Here is an 18338-nt window from a genome sequence, read left to right as displayed (position 1 = left end):
AAAGCGGATCTTTGCACGGCGCTGTGGCTTCAACAGAAAGTGTCAGTAGGTTCACGCTGTGGGTTCCTATATCTGGAGTGCGCCATTTTGTATGCTTCCTTTTTTGCGCCGCATCTTTCAGTTTTCAGCCGGGTAAGTCTACATTATCCACATGAGCACAGCTTAAGACTAATTAAATCTTAAGATTTTTAATTAAAGTTATTTTGTTTTCAACGTCATGATTCAAGCCATATTTGCTGAGGTCATTGGTTGTCAGGACTTTCTCTTTTTCTGTCCCAGCTGATGCTAGCAGAGATGTGTCGGTCTTTAAAAAAAGGCTCCAATAGGGACTTAACATTTTTCTGCTTTAAATATATATATAATTTTACAAAATCACCTTTTCTTCATGATCGCCTTTGTGTCAGTTAATAAAGTATGGCCTTTGAATTTGCAGGAGAGGTTATGTTAGCGTCTTGCTAACTCCCCATGTCTCTGGAGCAGCAGGCTCTGTTCATAAGCATGCATAGATTAGCATTCATTAGCCTCCACACTAAAGAAGAAAAAAGAGGCCGTGCCACAAAGATTGTTAGAAACTGGGCGGCAGAGAGCCAGACTGAAGGGCCAATGCCGAGGTTTCATCGATTCTGTGGGTCTGATCTAAACAGACGATACGGTTGTTCCACCTCCGTCCTGGTGTCGTGTTTTAACCACCACCGCGCGTCCAGCGCTGCTCTTCGGAGAAACACCTGCTACATGCAGGTTCCTCTCTCACAACCGAAGCGACCGGAACGCCACAGGAAGGAAGTGTGCTGTCGCCATCGCTCTTTCTAATGATGTGACATTGGGACTTGATTTCATTTGCAAAACGCATCTGATCTAAAGCCTGCGGTGAAATGTTCATCTCGATTGTGCTCTATATTCGAATTTGATCATTGCTTTACCTTTTTAATCTGCTGCAGCTCTGGAGTGTGTTTCTGTCTAAAAATAGGATTAAAGAAAGTGTCTGATGGGGAACAGTTTGTTCTGGTTTCTTTTTGTGTTGGTGCTGCAGTCGTTTGTTTCATCGTGATTTGTGAACACCCCCCTTCCGGTCGTTTGCTCTTTCTGTCAGGACTGTGCAATCAATCACCTTTTAGCTTTCACATTTGGTATTTTTATTTGCTTTTTCTATCTTTAGATTTCTTTTGTTGTTGTCTCATGAGATCAATACAAAGACTGGTTAATATTTATGCTATGACACATTTACTTGTAGGAATCGCTACTGATTATCCGCCTCATTTGCTTATTAGACGCCATTCCAAACATTCCTTTTGCTTGGTGGTTCCCTTTTTTTTCTGCAGCCTCAGGCGTACGACGCGGTGGAGCCCTTGGATCTAGAGGAATTCCTGATATCACAGTTGAAGAGTGGAGACTTGGCCCTGATGCAGGAACTTGGAGAATTCCCAGACGATGACCTGAAGGTGGAGCAGGTGGAGAAGGAGTGCCGCACTGTGCGACACTCTGTCCCAGAAAATGGGTAGGTCCCAAGATCTCTTAAATTGGCCACCGAAGACCCGATTGGTTTAAAGATGTTTGTAGAATCAGAGTAAGTAGCGCGGCTGTCCTTTTAGTGTCGCCTATCCAAAGTTATTCCATCAGTTTCTGTTATCGTGGCATATTCGAAGCATCCAAGCATCCCTCGCCTTGACCGTGAAGTTCACATCAAAACACAAGAGGTGTGCATTTTTCAGTCGGCGTTGTCTGATTTTTCTCCTTCCCGTCTGTGTAGATCGGAATTGGATCCACATGTGAGGGATTGCGTAAAGAGCTACATCCAGCCGTGGCTTGTGGTCTCCAGAAGGTAGATCGCCCCCGATATGCACCGTTGTTACGGTCTTGAATGTTCAGGACTCTCACTGCTATACTGATGCTACTAAAAGCTGATCTCCATACCCGATTTTCAACACCAGGACCGCAGAGATGTTAAAATTCCCTGCAACAGTTACTAAAAATGGAATGATATTTATGTGCCAAGATTTCCCCCCCCAAGGTTTTGAAAGAATTTCTATAAAGAGTTATCTGGCAGTGTTTTATCAGGGTTTGAACTTCTGGAATTGTGACACCCTTAGCGCCTGCGGTTTGGTTTAACATAGAAATGGGAAACTTTTTAGAGTGGAACTAAAAACGCATGGAATGTTCTCCATTGTACAAGACGAGTGGGCGATGCTCCAGAGTTCAATGTTGTAACCTTGCATCCCTAAAAACGAACAAACTTTGCCATCACTGGTATTTTAGTGTGCACCATGTGCAACAGTCTGTCAAACCTGAAAGCGGAGACCTGAGAGCAGCCGATAAGCACAATACACTGGTGTGCGGATGTGCCGTAGTGCTCGCTCTATCTCTCTCTCTCTCTGACTCGCATAAATACACGTACACGTTGACTATGTTGGACATGGCTTGTGTTTTTGTGGTAATCGTATTTGATTAAAGTGCGGAGGTGTATCACTCCAGCCATGTGTTATGTTTGATGTTGTGTCCCTGTCCGACTCTTGGGTGTGTGTGTGTGTGTGTGTGTGTGTGTGTGTGTGTGTGTGTAGGTGTCAGGGGGATGGCTGGGGAGCCTATTCCGAGCGAGCAGGCCTACACAAACTCCTTCGGAAACAGATGTTCGAGTCCGACGCCCAGTCAGAGAACCCACAAAAGCCCGTAAGAAACACAAACACAGCCAGCCGTGCTTAACTTACACAGTCAGCTTCTCAGGTGAATTAACCAGTAAATCGTGTAAAGGTCCTTTAAATCAATTGCTCTGATGTTTTCCCCCACCTGTCTTAAATGATGATCTGTTACTCGGCGGAGTCCAACTATGCTGAACCAAAGTTTTACCTGCTCCCCCCTTAAGTTTTTTTTTTTTTTTGTAGTCTGCTATTGTATTTGAGACCCAAGCTTTGCTTTCAACCTTAATGCTGTGCTAAGCTAATCACCGGCTGGTCTGTCTCGACTCCTAACACGCACAGCAGATAGACACTAATAAAAAGTCCATACTCATCGAGGCTTGAGCGAGACGGCCGTACTGAATGTGCTGTGGGGAATAGGGATGGGACAAACTGGACACAACGGTGTTCTGTTCCTAACAATCCTTCCTCTGTGGCATTAACCTGATTGAGCCCGACTTGTACAAGCTAAACCTGACGATCACACACTCCAGTCCGAGCTGTTGTAGTTAAATACACGGAGAAGCTTCCGTTTATAAGGCCCCTTGCCTTTCATTACAGATGGCTGCTTCAGAACTCCACTGACGTTACTTTGAGCCAAGTTCCCGTCCTCTCTCACTTCCCTCTTATGTCATCCCCTCTCTCATCCAAGGTCTGGTTGTTTCAGCCAATCCAATCAGTCAGCCCCACTCCCAGCCTCTGGCTAGTTACCCAGCCTGTCTCACCATTCCCCCCCCCCTCCTGTCGCCCTCGCTTTTCAAATTCTAGTTAATCACCCAAACCAAAGGGCTTTTAGTGCTGCTGCAGGCTTCCCATGATCTACTTGCCAAAAAAAGGGTGACAGAGAGGGGAAGAACAGCACTATTGTCTTTCGGAGCGTGTGATTGGTCTGTTCGGTGTTCCAGTCCGGTTTATCAGGAGTCCCGGGATCACGGTCTGGAAGTCCCCTCGAGCCCCAGCAGGGTGAGGCTTTGCCTACTTCTCTGCAGTTGGAGAGCTGGGATGCCACATTGATGGATGATGCAAAATGAAAGCGACAAGGAGAGAGGGGGGGTGGCATCCTGTTCATGGCGAGCCATGATGGGGGGGGGGGCGAGGTTATGTCCTGCCCTGCCCTGTGGCAGAGTGAGAGGACTTCCATAAGGAGATCTCCTGCTGATGAGCAACGCATGCTCCAATTCAAAGAGAGTAAATAGTAATAGTAAATGTAAATAGTAAATACCGTACACTTTCCTAACTGAGGCCAAGTTTTAGAGACCCTCAAAATAATTTTCACCCCAGCCCAAAAGGTGGGAGAATTATTACCGGTAAATAGATTTATTTATGTTAATGCCCGTTTACATTTATTAAGGCCTGAATTGTAGATCCAGTGTATCAGTAACAAAACAACAGAAAGCAAGTAGGAAGGAAACATTAATAATTTAACTATATACAAAAGAGGTAGGGTAAAAAAAACAGCAACTTACTTTTCCTCCTTTCTCTTTTATCTCGTCGTCTTTCCCGCTCCCACATTTCATTATCCTCACCTTCGGCTTCTCTTCCCTCTCCAACCTCCCCCCCTTCCCGGCCCTTACGTCTTCCCTCTGTTTTTGTTTTAAGGTGAAGTCTCCGACTCTCTCCGGGCTGAACGATGACTCCGGCCGCACTCTGACCTCCTGTGATTTCAACTTGCGGTGTTTGACCCCGGACCAGAGACTGGAGAAGCTGCTGGCCTTCAGCAGCCCGGAGGAACTGGACCGCTTCAACCAGGAGGCGAGACAGGGGAGCCGACACCCCGAGCTGTTTGCTCTGTGCCCACCAGCGGATGAGGTGAGACGTCCATACGCGCTGCAATATAGCGTGCAATCATAATTATAAAGTTAAAGTGGAGAGTTAGTCCTGAGCCGCTGCCACAATGGGGTCAACTCCACCTAATGTTCCTTAGGAGGACTCCTAAGTGGATTCTTGTCTATATATTTGTCCATAGTAATACTTTTGAGTGTATTTCAAACCCAGAATCTCCTCTGAATGTAACGGCTCTTTCCTTTTTCGCACTTGACCTGCTATTATGTTGTAGGAAGACGCAGTGGAGATCCGGCCCATTCCCGACTGCCCCAAAGAACACGCTGGAGACCGTATCCTGATCCGCTGCCATGCCATCAAGTACGTAATTCATTTTCATAATGATGTGGGGGGGTGCAGCTAAACGGTGGCCTTCTATTAATCAAGCAGTTATTTGTATCGAGGGGAAATTATTCTAAAAGGCAGCCTGATTGTGAAAGCGACCTTTTGCTCGATGGTTAATATTACAGTACGTTCTTGTGTGTCAGAAGCGCTCATGACTGAAGGGCCCTTTCTGAAAGGCCTTGTGGACAGACCAGCAGTGTGGGAGGGTGGAGGATTCCTGTCGGCGTAGTTGTTTCTCTATAGAGCATCACTGTACCACCCCTCCCTCTGTGCGATCCTGTCTTTTTTTCCTCTTTCAGACACACACACATTATCTCACACGTCCTTCTTTCCTCCCTTAAATCTAGCCAATGTTTAGTTGAACAGTGAGCAGTGGTTTGGCAACTAATCCTTTATTTTGCAGTTCAAACATGTCATCGCTTACTGTAATACACTTTACAGCTTCCCAGCATCGTAGTAATCTACAGGAATAGAGTAGAATGCAATTGAATATAATCTATTTACAGACCACACGATTAATTTCAAGTAAATGTACTTTTCTCCTCTTGGCATCCCAGGTTTGAGATTGAAATTGAGCCCGTATTTGCCTCTATGGCCTTGTACGACCTGAAAGAGAAGAAAAAGGTAAGAGACTTTGCTTCACAGATGGTCCTTGTTATTTCCAAGGGTGTTATTTTTTGATTTTTCAATGAGTATACAAATAAAAAGGTTTCACGTGAAATGGTTTTACGCTTTTGATAAAACAGTTGTGTAAATCCATTTACCATGAAAAACCATGTAGAACTGCAGATAAGAGTTTATTAGTGGAAATGTAGATAGAGGGGGGAAAAGGATTGCATACATTATTTATATATATATAAAATTAGTGATCAGCGTTTTACTAATACAGAGCTGCATTTTCCCAGTCGGCCTCCGCTGTTTGTGTTTTATGTGGATTTACACAGCTGGATAGCGTTTTTTTGGGGTGAAGGGACTGGAAGGGTTTAGTTTGTACTTAGCGCTCATGGATCTCTCGGATGAGACGGGGCTTTAGCCACACTGGCTTTGCCCTCCTTGTCAGAGCTGCCCAGCTGTTTCGTAGCAGAGATAATCTTCTGGGTAAAGCAGAGTATTAATTGTTCCATCATTTTCACGGTGAGCTCATGTGCATTTTCATACGTCATGTCCACACAGAGTGGAGCTGAGCTGTCTAAGACTGCTATTTTCATAGTGCATTGAACTACTGTGTGACTTTGTAGAGAGTAATAAATGGTCCTGCTTCTTACAATGAGCAGAGACGGATCCAGACTTTAATGAAGTGTTCCTCTGTCTAACTAAAATAGGAAGCCAGTTTTGTCCTCTGAATCCAGATCTGGGGGAACCACCAAACATTTGTGACCGACCTATTTATTGCTGAACCTTCCATTCTTTTCCCTCTTCTTCTGCACGCTTGTCTCTTTTTCGCTCTCTCCTCAAGGATGTCATATTTCCTTTTCTGCCACAGCCCTGCCGCCTCTTTGACTCATTTTCTCTAGTATCTTGCGTTGCTGTGTGTGTTTTTGCCATTTTGTGCACATCTGTTAAATCTGTAGCAGATGTTTGTATAATTCCATGTCATACCGTCAGCCAAGGTGCAGACACAGTTCGTGACCCAAACAAGTGGCCTACTTTTGATATTCGTGGCAATCGGTGACATGTAAACAGACAGTTTATGCCTTCAAAATAGAAACGGCAGGGAATGCGCGTTTGTCTGCAGGTTTCCTACGTGTATTTAGTCATGTTTGTGCTGTTGCTGCGATACGAGAGGAGGCAAGCCTAGGTTTGCTGGACCTGGCAGTGGCAGATAATGGGAGGGACACAAACAGGGAATCAGAAGTAAACCACAGCATTTCTTCCATAGCCGTTAAATAATGTGGACTCAGTTTGGTTGACGAGGCCGTTCTTCCCCATTGAAGCAGCAGCAGCAGCCTCGGCACAATCGCAGGTTCAACTGTTAGTGGAACCGTAGGTGGCTTCTGTCCAAGGAGATCACAAGGTCACATTCAAATGACATTCTTCTTCTTCAAATTGTCCTAAGTATTGGTACACAGTTACCCAACATTCTTGGCGACACTGGAGTGGTGGTGTGTGTGTGTGTGTGTCAGTAGGAATATTGTTGTTTTAATAGATGGATGTACCAGCTGTGGTCTGACAAGCACTTTATTTTATTAAAAAGGTCTTCAACATTTCTTTAAAACAAAAACCACACTCAAAATGGAATGTTAACTTTGACATGTCTGTTCTGTCCAATGAGAGGACAGCCAGCTGTTTGAGATCATTGAGAAGTGATCGGTTGTCGGAGGTGGACTCCTCCGCTGCAGTCGGCTGAGAGCTCGCCGGTACGCGACCTTCGTGCTAAAGTGAACGGTCATTTCCGTCTTGACGTCAACCCTTAGACCACTGCTAAGTAAATGCAGTAAGCTCTAAAATAAAGCACAAATGGTCGCCCTAGCATGCCGTCCTGAGTTTGTAGTCGGATTCACTTTGGTGTGGTCGGCCTTACGGGGCTCCTATGGGATGAGCAGAATGCAGGAGAGGTTCATGGCTTTGAAATGAGTAGGATCTTGTGACACTGAGCAGACCAGACCAGACCAGAACATGTGGCGGTGCTCTGAGCCTGAAGTCATCAGCTGGGTGAGCAGAGGAGGAGGAGGAGGAGGAGGAGGAGTGGACGAAACGGATATTCAACGATCAATCCTGGGATTACACGAAACCAGTGTTATAAAACCGAGGTTTCATGGAGGGGCTTATAACGCATTATGGCTGCCTAAACACACATATATGTTGGTACAGCGCATGAGAAAGCAAGTTTGAGTGTAGTTCTAAAGCATTCTAAATGCATTATAATGCGACATAAATGCCTCTATAGTTCAGTACAGATGTGGTTTTCATAGAATGCTTTAGAGAAATGATTTGACCTGATAGTTAACTTTTGACTATCTTCTTAATTTGATGTGACATAAATAAATGGAAGGTAAATATATATATATTTTCCTGAAAATATGACTTTGTATTTTTGTTTCTCTCCAGATATCAGAAAACTTCTACTGTGATCTGAACTCGGAACAATATAAAAACTTCTTGAAAACTCACACTCCACATGTGGACCAGTCCAGCCTGGCCAGGTCGGGCATCTTCTCCATCACATACCCTTCTGCAGATATCTACCTGGTCATCAAGGTAATACTGAGGATAGGATGAGGCAGGGGCGATGGGGTCGGCTTTACGTACCGGTACCCTGAGATGACATGCAGTTCTGCTTCTGAATGCCCTTCCTTCTGATGTAAATATTTCTTCGATTGTACTTTTGTTTTAATTCTGGTTATGCTAAGATGTGCATGTCCTTGTCTGTTTTAGATTGAAAAGGTTCTTCAGCAAGGAGAGATCAGTGACTGTGCTGAACCCTACATCACATTGAGGGAATGCGATTCTGCAAAGGTAACGAGGCAGTGCAATTATCTTTAACTCCATAGAGCGGATACTGCAGGGTTTTCCTTTATCATCATGTTTTAAACACGCACCTGATTTCTGATCCTGCAGGAAGTTTCTAGCATCTTATTTTGTTTTTTGAATGTAATCTTGCTTTCGGCCTTTCAGAACAAGGACAAGCTTGAGAAGCTGCGGGTTCAGGCAGAGACCTTCTGCCAGAGGCTAGGACGCTATCGTATGCCCTTCGCTTGGGCCACCGTAAATATCATGGAAGTCATCTCAACCGCAACTTTAGACCGTGACGTCACAGACTCCGACAGCTTGAAAGGAGGTGAGTTCTTGTTCTAATGAGTAACACCTTGTGATTTGATATAGCCGTGTATGCATAATTTGACCTCTGACCCTTTCCCCCCCCCCCCAGGTAAATCCAGCAGCATTGACCGGAGAGCCCAGTTTCCGAGAAGGAATTCTGAACGTTTCAACACCATGGATGATCAATTTTGCAACATTTCCGCCTTCAAACCGGCCACCATTACTATCGGCACTATCTTTAAACAGGTCTGACTGTCACTCGAGCATGTAGTCAGCTGTTAACTGGCTGTTGTACAGTAATACCTTGACATACGAGTATAATTCGTTCCTGGACCGAGCTTGTAACTCAGATTTATGCTCTCATCTCAAAGCTAAATGTTTCTCGCAGGCTGGCTCATATCTCGGTATCGTATGTCCAAGTACTCTTATGTCGAGGTATTGCTCTATGTTGAGATTGTCTTGACAAAGAAGCTTGAAAATACAGCATCGCCTTGTCTCCTTTGATTAAATGTCCCGTCAGCTCTTATATCTTCTGTCATAAAGCCAAGATGTGGCATAAATGCAGCCAGGATATCTCTTGTCGGACTCTGACGTCATTGAACCAATCGCTGCTTTGTATTTTGAAGGCTTCAGTTTATGAGAGATATTCTGAGGGTTTTTGTGCTTCCTGTCAGACTGGTTCTTTATGTGTGTGTGTGTGTGTGTGTGTGTGTACTTTCTCAGGAGGGAGATCGTTTGAGCGATGAGGACTTGATCAAATTCTTGTCTGAAATCAAGAAAACCTCCACGCCACAGAGAAGAATCAAGACGATATCAGGTCAATTTTAATCGCATCCAAACACTCGTGGAATTTCATTTTAATTTATTCACTGGTGGAATGCGTCCGCTGGAATTTCTCTCCACTTGCACAGCTGAGATAATTTATATGAGATTCATGTCTGTTAAATATGAAGTTGCAATCAGCAACATTTACCGGTAGCTTTTTCGTTTTTAAGCTTTGAATTTATTGCTTTAATTTGGTTTATATAAGAATGATATGATTCGATATTATAAAGACTCATCATTTGTTTTACCTTGCATCGTACAGGTTCCATCAAACTGGACATGTCTCCAGTTCACGACACTCCGCTGGGATGTTTGTCCACAGAGCTCATTCCTATGATACCTGTGGCTGAGAAGAACATCCGGCCAGTCAAAGAGGTGCTGGAGTTCCCCTCCAGTGAGGTCTACGTCCCGAACAACATCTACAGGTATGCCAACTGAAGGATGGCACTTGAGCACTAACAGTATGTTTTCTTTTCTTCCAAAGACACATAACAAAGTGAAAGAAAAGTATTTTTTATTTTTCAAGTGAAATGTTTAAAATAAAAGTCTTTACAGTAGAGCTCTGATGCAAAACTTCCACCTCCACATGATGAAATGAAGGGGTTAAAAAGTAAATTATTATAGTGGATTTCTCCGAGAGGCAAGAAGAGGATAAATGTTGTACTCATCACTCAGGAGTTTTTCATACATTTATTTTGTATACTTTGTTGCTTTCATCTGGGCTACCTGTGAAATTCCTGCAGTGCCGCATTAAGCAGGCAGCCGGTATTTGCAGGGGCTTAAATCATCACTCTGTTTAAAAATGTAATTGCTGATGAGAAAACATTCAGTAACTTCATGTGAGGACAAATCCCCATGCATGCTAATAATATACTGACATTCTGCGTGCATTTATTCTGTGTACTTTGCAGTATTTCCACGTATTCCAGGTTTTGGGCATAGATTGCAGATTGTATTTAAACCACAGTAATTACTGGTTGTTGGACCTTTCTGTGACATGACTGTCACCTTATCGCTCCATGATGAACCGTTACTGTGCAGACAGCGCCATCTAGCGGTGGTCAGCTTAATCTTCACGCGTTCTCTCTCTCTCTCCATGTCTGTGTAGGAACCTGCTCTTCATCTACCCCCAGAGGCTAAACTTCGTCAACAGGCTCACATCGGCGAGAAACATCACCGTCAAAATCCAGTTCATGAGCGCCGAGGATGCAGCCTGTGCTCTGCCTGTTAGTGCTGCTGCTTTCAATCTGTGGTTTAACAGACCTATACACATTTAACTAAATTATCTGAGCATCAGTAAGCACACACAAGGGCCGATGAGTTTCCCGTCTGTTTCTCTAGATCTGAACCCTAATAATAGTCTTATCTAGAACAAGGCTTGTGGATTTTACACATTTTTAGGGCTTGTGTGGAGGAACAGCTGTCACTCCCAGTATACACATAATCATGAGTTGAATGTTTTGCTGTTTGACAGAGGAACATTTCAAGTTACTGCATGTATGTACTTGTACTTTATAAATGTATTTCTTTTGATGTTTCCCCCCCCCCCCCCCCCATCTACCCTCAGGTCATTTCTGGGAAATCAAATGGCCCTGAATTCTTACAGGAAGTCTACACATCAGTTACCTACCATAACAAGCAAGTACACCATATTGAGTCCTCTTTGATCACTTGTGTGCATATTTTTGTCATTTAAAGGGCCACGGTAACATTATCTCGCTCTCCTTCACCACCTCCCTCTATCCTTGTCCTCACCCGTCCCTTTTTGTTCTGCATGTTTCTTCCTCTGTTGCTTCCATTTCCTTTTCTCCCAGATCTCCAGACTACTATGAGGAAGTGAAGCTGGCTCTTCCAGCCCGTTTGACGGAGAGACATCATCTGCTGTTCACCTTCTACCACATCAGCTGTCATCAGAAACAGAACCAGAGCGGCAGCTGTGAGACGCTCATCGGCTACTCGGTGAGTCTTTGTCCTTTTATGGCTCGGCGATATTCATGCTCACGCCCACGAAGCTCACACGTGTACTGTTCGATATCCATCCAGTGGCTGCCCATGTTGCACAATGACCGACTGCAGATTGGTCAGTTCTGTCTGCCCATCGCCTTGGAGCGACTACCCATCAACTATTCCCTGCACACGCCTGAGGTTTGAACATCTCGTCCGCATTGTCCCCGTCATTCTACTGTGTGTGAAGGAAAAGGGCTTTAGATGCATTAAGAACTGAACGCAGATAGACGGACGGTAATGGCTCCCGTGTCTGTGTCGTGTAGAAACTTCCTCTTCAGGCCCCTCCAGTCAAATGGATGGAGAGTCACAAAGGACTTTTCAACCTTGAGATCCAGGCAGTGTCATCTGTCCACACTCAGGTGTGTTCCTCTTTTTGTCTGAGGTGTACGCAACACAATTCCTGTCTTTTTCCATCTGATTCTCTTTCAATGTGTGATGCGGTAAGAACTCAACTTTTCCTTCTTGTACCAGGACAACCACCTGGAGCGTTTCTTCACCCTCTGCCACGCCCTGGAGGGCGGTGCTACGTTCCCATTGCGGGTCAGAGAGGAGAAGATTCCAGAGAATAAGCTGGAACATGAGCTGAAGCTCAGCATCATCTCCTTGTCCTCCTCCAGTTTAGAACCTCTGGTCCTTTTCCTCCATCTGGTGCTGGATAAACTCTTCACCCTCATCATGCAGCCCATGGTCATCGCAGGCCAGACCGGTAAGGAGATGGCCTTCCTCGGGTAACAGAGCAAAGTCCATGAAGGAATAGCATCTCACACATTTCTGTGAGATGTCAGCCTCGTGATTGGCTGATTTTCTGTGCTTTGCATTTTTGTTTTTCAAAATATTGGTTGGACCTCTCTAGAGTTTCTTATTTTGACGGCATAAAATGCAAATCGGCATGAAAAACCACATTTGAGAAGCAGTGGACATTTAGTATATTTGTTGAATATATCACTCAAATTACTAGCTTGGAATCAAAGTTGTTGCAGAAAAAGTTTCCATTAATAACAAAATGGACCATTTGATTAATGAGCTTGTTTTTTCTGTGTCCTGCAGCCAATCTAGCCCAGATAGCTTTTGAATCGGTGGTGTCTATTATCAACAGTCTTCATAACAGTCAGGAGCTGATCAGAGACCAGCAGGGCAGGAACAGCCTCTTAGCGACGTACCTTTACTGGGTGTTTCGTCTGCCCGATCCTCCTCAAGACATGCAGAATGCAGGTTACTGACGCATTTTAAAGATAAACCTGCTCATATTGTTGGTTGTGATTTCTTTTTTGATTATATTTGCTGCTGTTATTTGAAGAATTTCTTTTCTGTGTGAATGGAATCAGGCTCGGGGAGTACGATGCCTCCGGCAGAGAGCCGTTACAACACAATGGGCCGAGCCACAGCCGCTACGGTCGGAAACATGCTTTTCCATTCCAGAATCCGCAGTAGTAGCAACCCTGACATCCCCGGCCCGCTCACCTCTGCCGAAGATCTTGAAGTCAAAAACATCCTAACTCTCAAGGTATCGTAGGCTTAATATTTTTAGCCTCATATCTCACAGCCTCAAACACACACACACACACACACACACACGCGCACATGCAGTGCAGTGTGTAAATATCCCAGCATGTTTGCTGATACACAAAAACAGTCATTTCTTCTTCATCCCCACAGTACATTAGCTAATGTAATAGGCCACTTGACACCCACTCTAATGAATACATCCATCATGTTTAATGTGATGGAACGTGTGTGTGTGTGTGTGTGTGTGTGTGTGTGTGTGTGTGACTGTCTCCAGGGCCACAACAATCCAGGCAGCCGCATGTCCACCTATGTGGACGTAAGCAACCACCAGAACGCCACAGGAAGCACCAGGCCCTCCAACAGAAAGGTAACAGACAGAGTTGACACTGATTCTTAGCCTGACTGCAGTCCTCTTTACTATTTATATGAAATTTATATGAGTGTATAGTCATGCACAGTCAGATGTGTAGATACGGTAAAATAAGAGGTTAACGTTCATGCATGCGTGTATTTAACAGTACACAGATTATCAGCCTCCTACTTCATAGCTTTATGAGCAGTTCTGTGGGGTAACCACAGGGTGGAGGTGTAACACTGAGGAATCCAGTAGAGCCAGCACTTCAAATTCATTCATAGTCAATTAAATGCTTGTAGAATGTTTATTTACAGAACACATTCTATTTGCTGATCTACCAAAGGGAGGCAGTTTCTCACTCCCGTTTGTGCATCTCGTCTCTTGCAGCAGTTTCACGAGGAGTTGGCCCTCCAGATGGTCGTCAGCACTGGAGTTTGCAGAGAGAACGCGTACAAATACGCCTGGTTCTTCTTCGAGCTGCTGGTCAGTGTTTTTAATTGAGAAGCGTTTTGGCTGCTTTAGAAGTTGTGCTGCTTGACAGTCATTTGGTGTATCTTCACTCACGTTCACGCTCATCCCATAGCGATTAGCGTTTTGACCTTCGGTCTCACTACTCAGTGTTCGCATATTTTGCGATGAGAATGAAAAATGAGGATAGAAAAGGAAAGAAAAATAATAGAACTGTTCTCCTTTCTTATCATGTCACCGTTTTTTTATCGAATCAACCTGACATATTGTTTAATTACATGCACATTTATCACTCTAGCCATCCATTAACATGTTGTTAATGCGCTGTGCATGTTTGTTTGCGTGAACAGGTTAAAAGCATGGCTCAGCACGTGTCTCTCCTCGACAAGCACAACGTGCCCCGAAGAAGCCGCTTCTCTGACCGATTTAAGGACGACATCACCACCATCGTCTCTGTGGTCACGGCTGAGATCGGGACTATTCTTGTCAAGCAACTTAAGGTCAGGAATACCATAAATACATTTTTCCCGTCAAGATCCCAGTTAAATGAACGTAACTTGGTCAAAATGAGAAATCATCACTGCGTCAGTGTGCCCCCTGTTCTCCTGGGTGATGCTGGTATTCTCCAAACAACAGGGAGTCGGAGGTGCTAATTATATTTACCTCTGTGGTATCAAAAGCTCACAACTAGATGCTCAGCAATATCCACTCGGTGCAGCTTACTGATTACTGTTTGTTGATTGTTGTTGTTTTAGGAGGTAGAGCAAGCAGAGAAAGTCAACATCAGCCTGGCTTTCTTCCTCTATGACCTGCTGTCTCTCATGGACAGAGGATTTGTATTCCAACTAGTGAAAAACTACTGCAATCAGGTAGAATAATGCTGACCGCCAACTGAAACATTTGAAGTCCATTGATTGGTAATTTCTCATGTGGCATTTATTATTGTTTGATGGTTGAATAAGACGCCCCTTAAGTCTACGGGTATATTTTTTTGGACCTGTTTCCAAAAGGTTGAAGTCCAGTGATGTACGAACTGATTTGTCTTCTAGATGACGGCTAAGAGCTTGTCGATGCCAACGTTGATCAGTATGCGCCTGGAGTTCCTGCGGATCTTGTGCAGTCACGAACACTACCTCAACCTGAACCTCTTCTTCAGCAGTCCTGCTTCTGCTCCTGCTTCTCCATGTCCCTCTATCTCCTCACAGGTCTGTACACGTTTGTATGTTTGGTAATTAGGCATTTGGACAATTGTTTAGTAGAGTAGATTAAATGGTATCCATCCTTAATGGTGAAATCCGTCCCTCATTCTGGGTTTTGCTCCCCTCATCGTGCCTCTCACGCCTTCCTCTTTTCTTTCCGTCCAGAGCTCTGGCTCGTGTAGTTTCCAGGAGCAGCAGAGGATCTTGGGGTTGTTTGAGCTTTCTCAGGAATTCAAGCAGCAGCACTACCTCACCGGCCTGCTGCTGACGGAGCTGAGCGCCGCCCTAGATGTGGAGGCAGATGGGTACGGGAGCACAGGAAACGTTTGAGTTATTCCCCGGATAAACTGTACAGTTGTAGCAACTTTTGATGCGGTTTCCACTTCCATCAGAAGTCAAAAATGAAAATAACTGACTGAGTAATTGCTTTGATACTTGTATGTAATATAATTGGATGATGATGTAAAATGTTTTCACAGGGGAAAGGTTCAGAGAAAGGCCATCAACGCCATCTACAGCCTGCTGTGCTCCCATGATCTCGACCATCGCTGCATTAAGCCAGAGGTCGGAGCCAAGGTCGCTGCTCTTTACCTCCCCCTGGTGGGGATCATCATTGACTCCACCAGCTATTTGGACTTCACAGGTAGTTCGTACACCTGAAATACAAGTTATTATTTTTGACTCGCACTAAAGACATGATGGTTTAGCTTTCACTGAATAACTGGGTAGGAACTATTGGGAGCAGGCGTATGTGAGTGATTACTCCCCGTTTAATCCAGATGAAGATGCAGTTATGTCAAAAGTTTGGCACATTTAAGACTGTAATTTAAATCTGTATACGCCAGTCCTCTCCAGTTTAACATGTCTGAGTGCCGTTTGTGTCCGTAGTTTCTGACACCCGGGGTGGGAAAAACAAGACGGGCGGACCTGAAGATGACCTTGAAAATGTCCCGCCCATCAATCAGTCTGTTGCTATGGCGATTGCCGGGAACCCTTTCAACACATTGGGACGCAATGTTCTTGTTTCCATGGCATCCATGGTAAAATCCAGAAGCAATTTCTTATCATTAATATGATTAGGATTATAGTATGGCGGTCATTGTTTTTAAAAGTTTAACATTTTGTGTGTGTGTCTCTTTCTGCTTCCTAACAGGTGAGCTGCACTGAGATAGATTGATTAGCTGTCAGGGTCGCACACACATTTCATCCATCCTGAAGATTCACGCACACGCAAACATGCACACACATCTGGGGGGATGGTTTATGGGCAGGCATTGCCATCATAAGTGAACGGGGCCGTCTTCTCTGACAAACGCATCCATCAAGTGTGGCTACTGCAACTACACGGGCACTAAAACTGAACACTGCTGCTCTCCTTCTCTTTCTTTGTTTTTTTTTTTTTTTTTAAAGACATGAATCAGTTCCTTGTATGTTACGACATGAAATACAACCGAGGAAAAGCTGATTGTCGTAAAACTGAGCCGTCGGCCTGGTGTCCATCAAAAACCCAAACAAGGCAGCTGGGGGTGCTTCTCCTCCAAATAATGTTTGAATCTTTTACCTCAAGCAACAGGAATGATTTTTAACATGAAGCTTATTTGAAAATAAACAAGTCCCGGTTTTGATTAAGTCATTGGCTCTGGTGAGCTTCACTCGGCCCTGCTGTGAAACAGAGACCTGGAAACCGGGCTTTCGGTGGGACACCTAGAGCACTGGGGAGGTTAATGGCTACATTTATCAAAGCTGCCGCACAGTGAAGCAGCAGTAGCCTTCTATAGCAGTGATTCTTCATTTCACGAATGACTAAATGAATGTGCACTAGATTTAATACCTATGAAGATGGGGCAGAGCACACCTCACTTGTGAAAATCTTGTGAATGAGACGATATGTGCTGGATACACTCTTGCTGCATGTAGAGCTAAATGCTACCGCTGGTATGAAAAAAAAAGCTCATTCTGCCATTTTGAACTGAAGCGTACGCCTGCCTGTTATAATATATCCGTTACATATATTTAAAGGACATAAGGCTCGTTTCTCACTAGTGGGACCATGTTGTATAATCCCATTCTACCATTTCCTTATTTCCTTATTTCCCTCATCCCAGCATGGTAAATCTGTAGCGACCCTGGCAGCAGATACCAGTCGCCACCTATTGGTTTGCTTCCTGTGGGTGATGAAGAACGCTGACAGGGGTCTGGTTCAGCGTTGGACTGCAGACATGCCTCCCTCTCAACTCAATCGGCTGCTGGAGCTCCTCACCATCTGCGTGTCCTGCTTTGAGTACAGGGTCAGTGCGCCCATGTGTTTCCCCATTTATTGTTTTGCATCAGTCCAGCTGAACCACTCATTTTAATGTATTTTGTTTATGTGAATTCAAATGCAAAATCTGCATCTGAGATTGGTATTTACATTGTTTGCATACGTGTTTATCACACTGTAAATTAGGAATATTTTAGCGTAAAATCTAGAACAGTATGGCCTTTTTTTTTTTTGTACCCTGTAAATATTTACTTGTGCTCGTAGGGTAAGCAGAGCACTGACAAAGTGAGCACCCAGGCCTTACAGAAGTCTCATCAGGCCAAGCTGCAGCTGGAAGAAGCGCTGCTTAGAGGAATGGGAGCCCGTGGAGAAATGATGAAACGAGTTGGAGGTGGTGTATCTCCTCTCATTTTTAGGAGTACCTCTTGGAATGGCTTGTCTGTCAGATTTTCTTTTATTGGCTTTTTCAGCAATAAGTCAACAGGAAAAACCTCTAAAACTAGAGAACAACATACCGATTTCCAAAATGTTATTTGTGTGTGATGGCAGCAAGTCCCTGCAAGAGCCACTTTGATTTTACACAGGTTGTGCGTTTTGGGCACCGTCAGGCTTCCTAGTACCGTGCAGGAATACGGTGATGACCAGAATCAGAAAGATGCACGACGGAGAAAAGAAAAACAAAGACATTCTGCAAATACAGCAGAATTTAAATGATAGAACTGCTTCTGTTAAAATGGAATTTCCCTCTGGGATTAATAAAGTGTTTTTATTCAAGTCAAACAATAATTGACTTTATAAATCTGCTATTTGTTATATATTCATATTTTGATCTGCCACAATAATGTAATGAATTCAAATAAATTAATCAAGTTGAGGGTGTTTTTCTGCAACTTTTAAGTGAGATTAAAAATTAGATTAGTTAATTACAGATCATAATTAATCGCTCAAATGTTTTAATCGCATGACGGCAGTAATAAATACACCTAATGATTTTCTCACTTGCTCATTTTGTGCCCCTCACAGGGATGGACAGGACTGTGGGTCAGAGAGAAAACCTTCGCTGGAGGAAAGACCTCACTCAGTGGAGACAGACCAATGACAGACAAGATAAGTAAGTCACTATC

At 44.2% G+C, this 18338-nt stretch overlaps 1 protein-coding gene across 1 annotated transcript in view; it reads left to right on the top strand.

The window, feature by feature from the left end:
- Positions 1–18338, top strand: part of dock8 (dedicator of cytokinesis 8) — a 39199-nt gene that overhangs the window by 7934 nt on the left and 12927 nt on the right. Inside the window, exons 3-33 of the mRNA XM_068738353.1 lie at positions 1320–1495; positions 1748–1819; positions 2556–2664; positions 4269–4478; positions 4726–4811; positions 5393–5459; positions 7884–8033; positions 8211–8291; positions 8451–8613; positions 8704–8840; positions 9318–9411; positions 9682–9844; positions 10528–10645; positions 10987–11057; positions 11234–11378; positions 11463–11564; positions 11690–11785; positions 11898–12132; positions 12474–12638; positions 12752–12930; positions 13207–13299; positions 13675–13770; positions 14106–14255; positions 14511–14624; positions 14805–14960; positions 15120–15259; positions 15434–15597; positions 15843–15994; positions 17060–17242; positions 17479–17605; positions 18238–18325. Of these exons, the coding sequence (XP_068594454.1) occupies positions 1320–1495; positions 1748–1819; positions 2556–2664; positions 4269–4478; positions 4726–4811; positions 5393–5459; positions 7884–8033; positions 8211–8291; positions 8451–8613; positions 8704–8840; positions 9318–9411; positions 9682–9844; positions 10528–10645; positions 10987–11057; positions 11234–11378; positions 11463–11564; positions 11690–11785; positions 11898–12132; positions 12474–12638; positions 12752–12930; positions 13207–13299; positions 13675–13770; positions 14106–14255; positions 14511–14624; positions 14805–14960; positions 15120–15259; positions 15434–15597; positions 15843–15994; positions 17060–17242; positions 17479–17605; positions 18238–18325 (4082 nt within the window). The remainder of the gene's footprint in view (positions 1–1319; positions 1496–1747; positions 1820–2555; positions 2665–4268; positions 4479–4725; positions 4812–5392; positions 5460–7883; positions 8034–8210; positions 8292–8450; positions 8614–8703; positions 8841–9317; positions 9412–9681; positions 9845–10527; positions 10646–10986; positions 11058–11233; positions 11379–11462; positions 11565–11689; positions 11786–11897; positions 12133–12473; positions 12639–12751; positions 12931–13206; positions 13300–13674; positions 13771–14105; positions 14256–14510; positions 14625–14804; positions 14961–15119; positions 15260–15433; positions 15598–15842; positions 15995–17059; positions 17243–17478; positions 17606–18237; positions 18326–18338) is intronic.

This window comes from Brachionichthys hirsutus, chromosome 4 (genome assembly GCF_040956055.1).
Source record: "Brachionichthys hirsutus isolate HB-005 chromosome 4, CSIRO-AGI_Bhir_v1, whole genome shotgun sequence".
Classification (NCBI taxonomy): Eukaryota; Metazoa; Chordata; class Actinopteri; order Lophiiformes; family Brachionichthyidae; genus Brachionichthys; species Brachionichthys hirsutus.
Note: the sequence above shows the minus strand (reverse complement) of the source record. Positions and strands in the feature narration are given on the sequence as shown.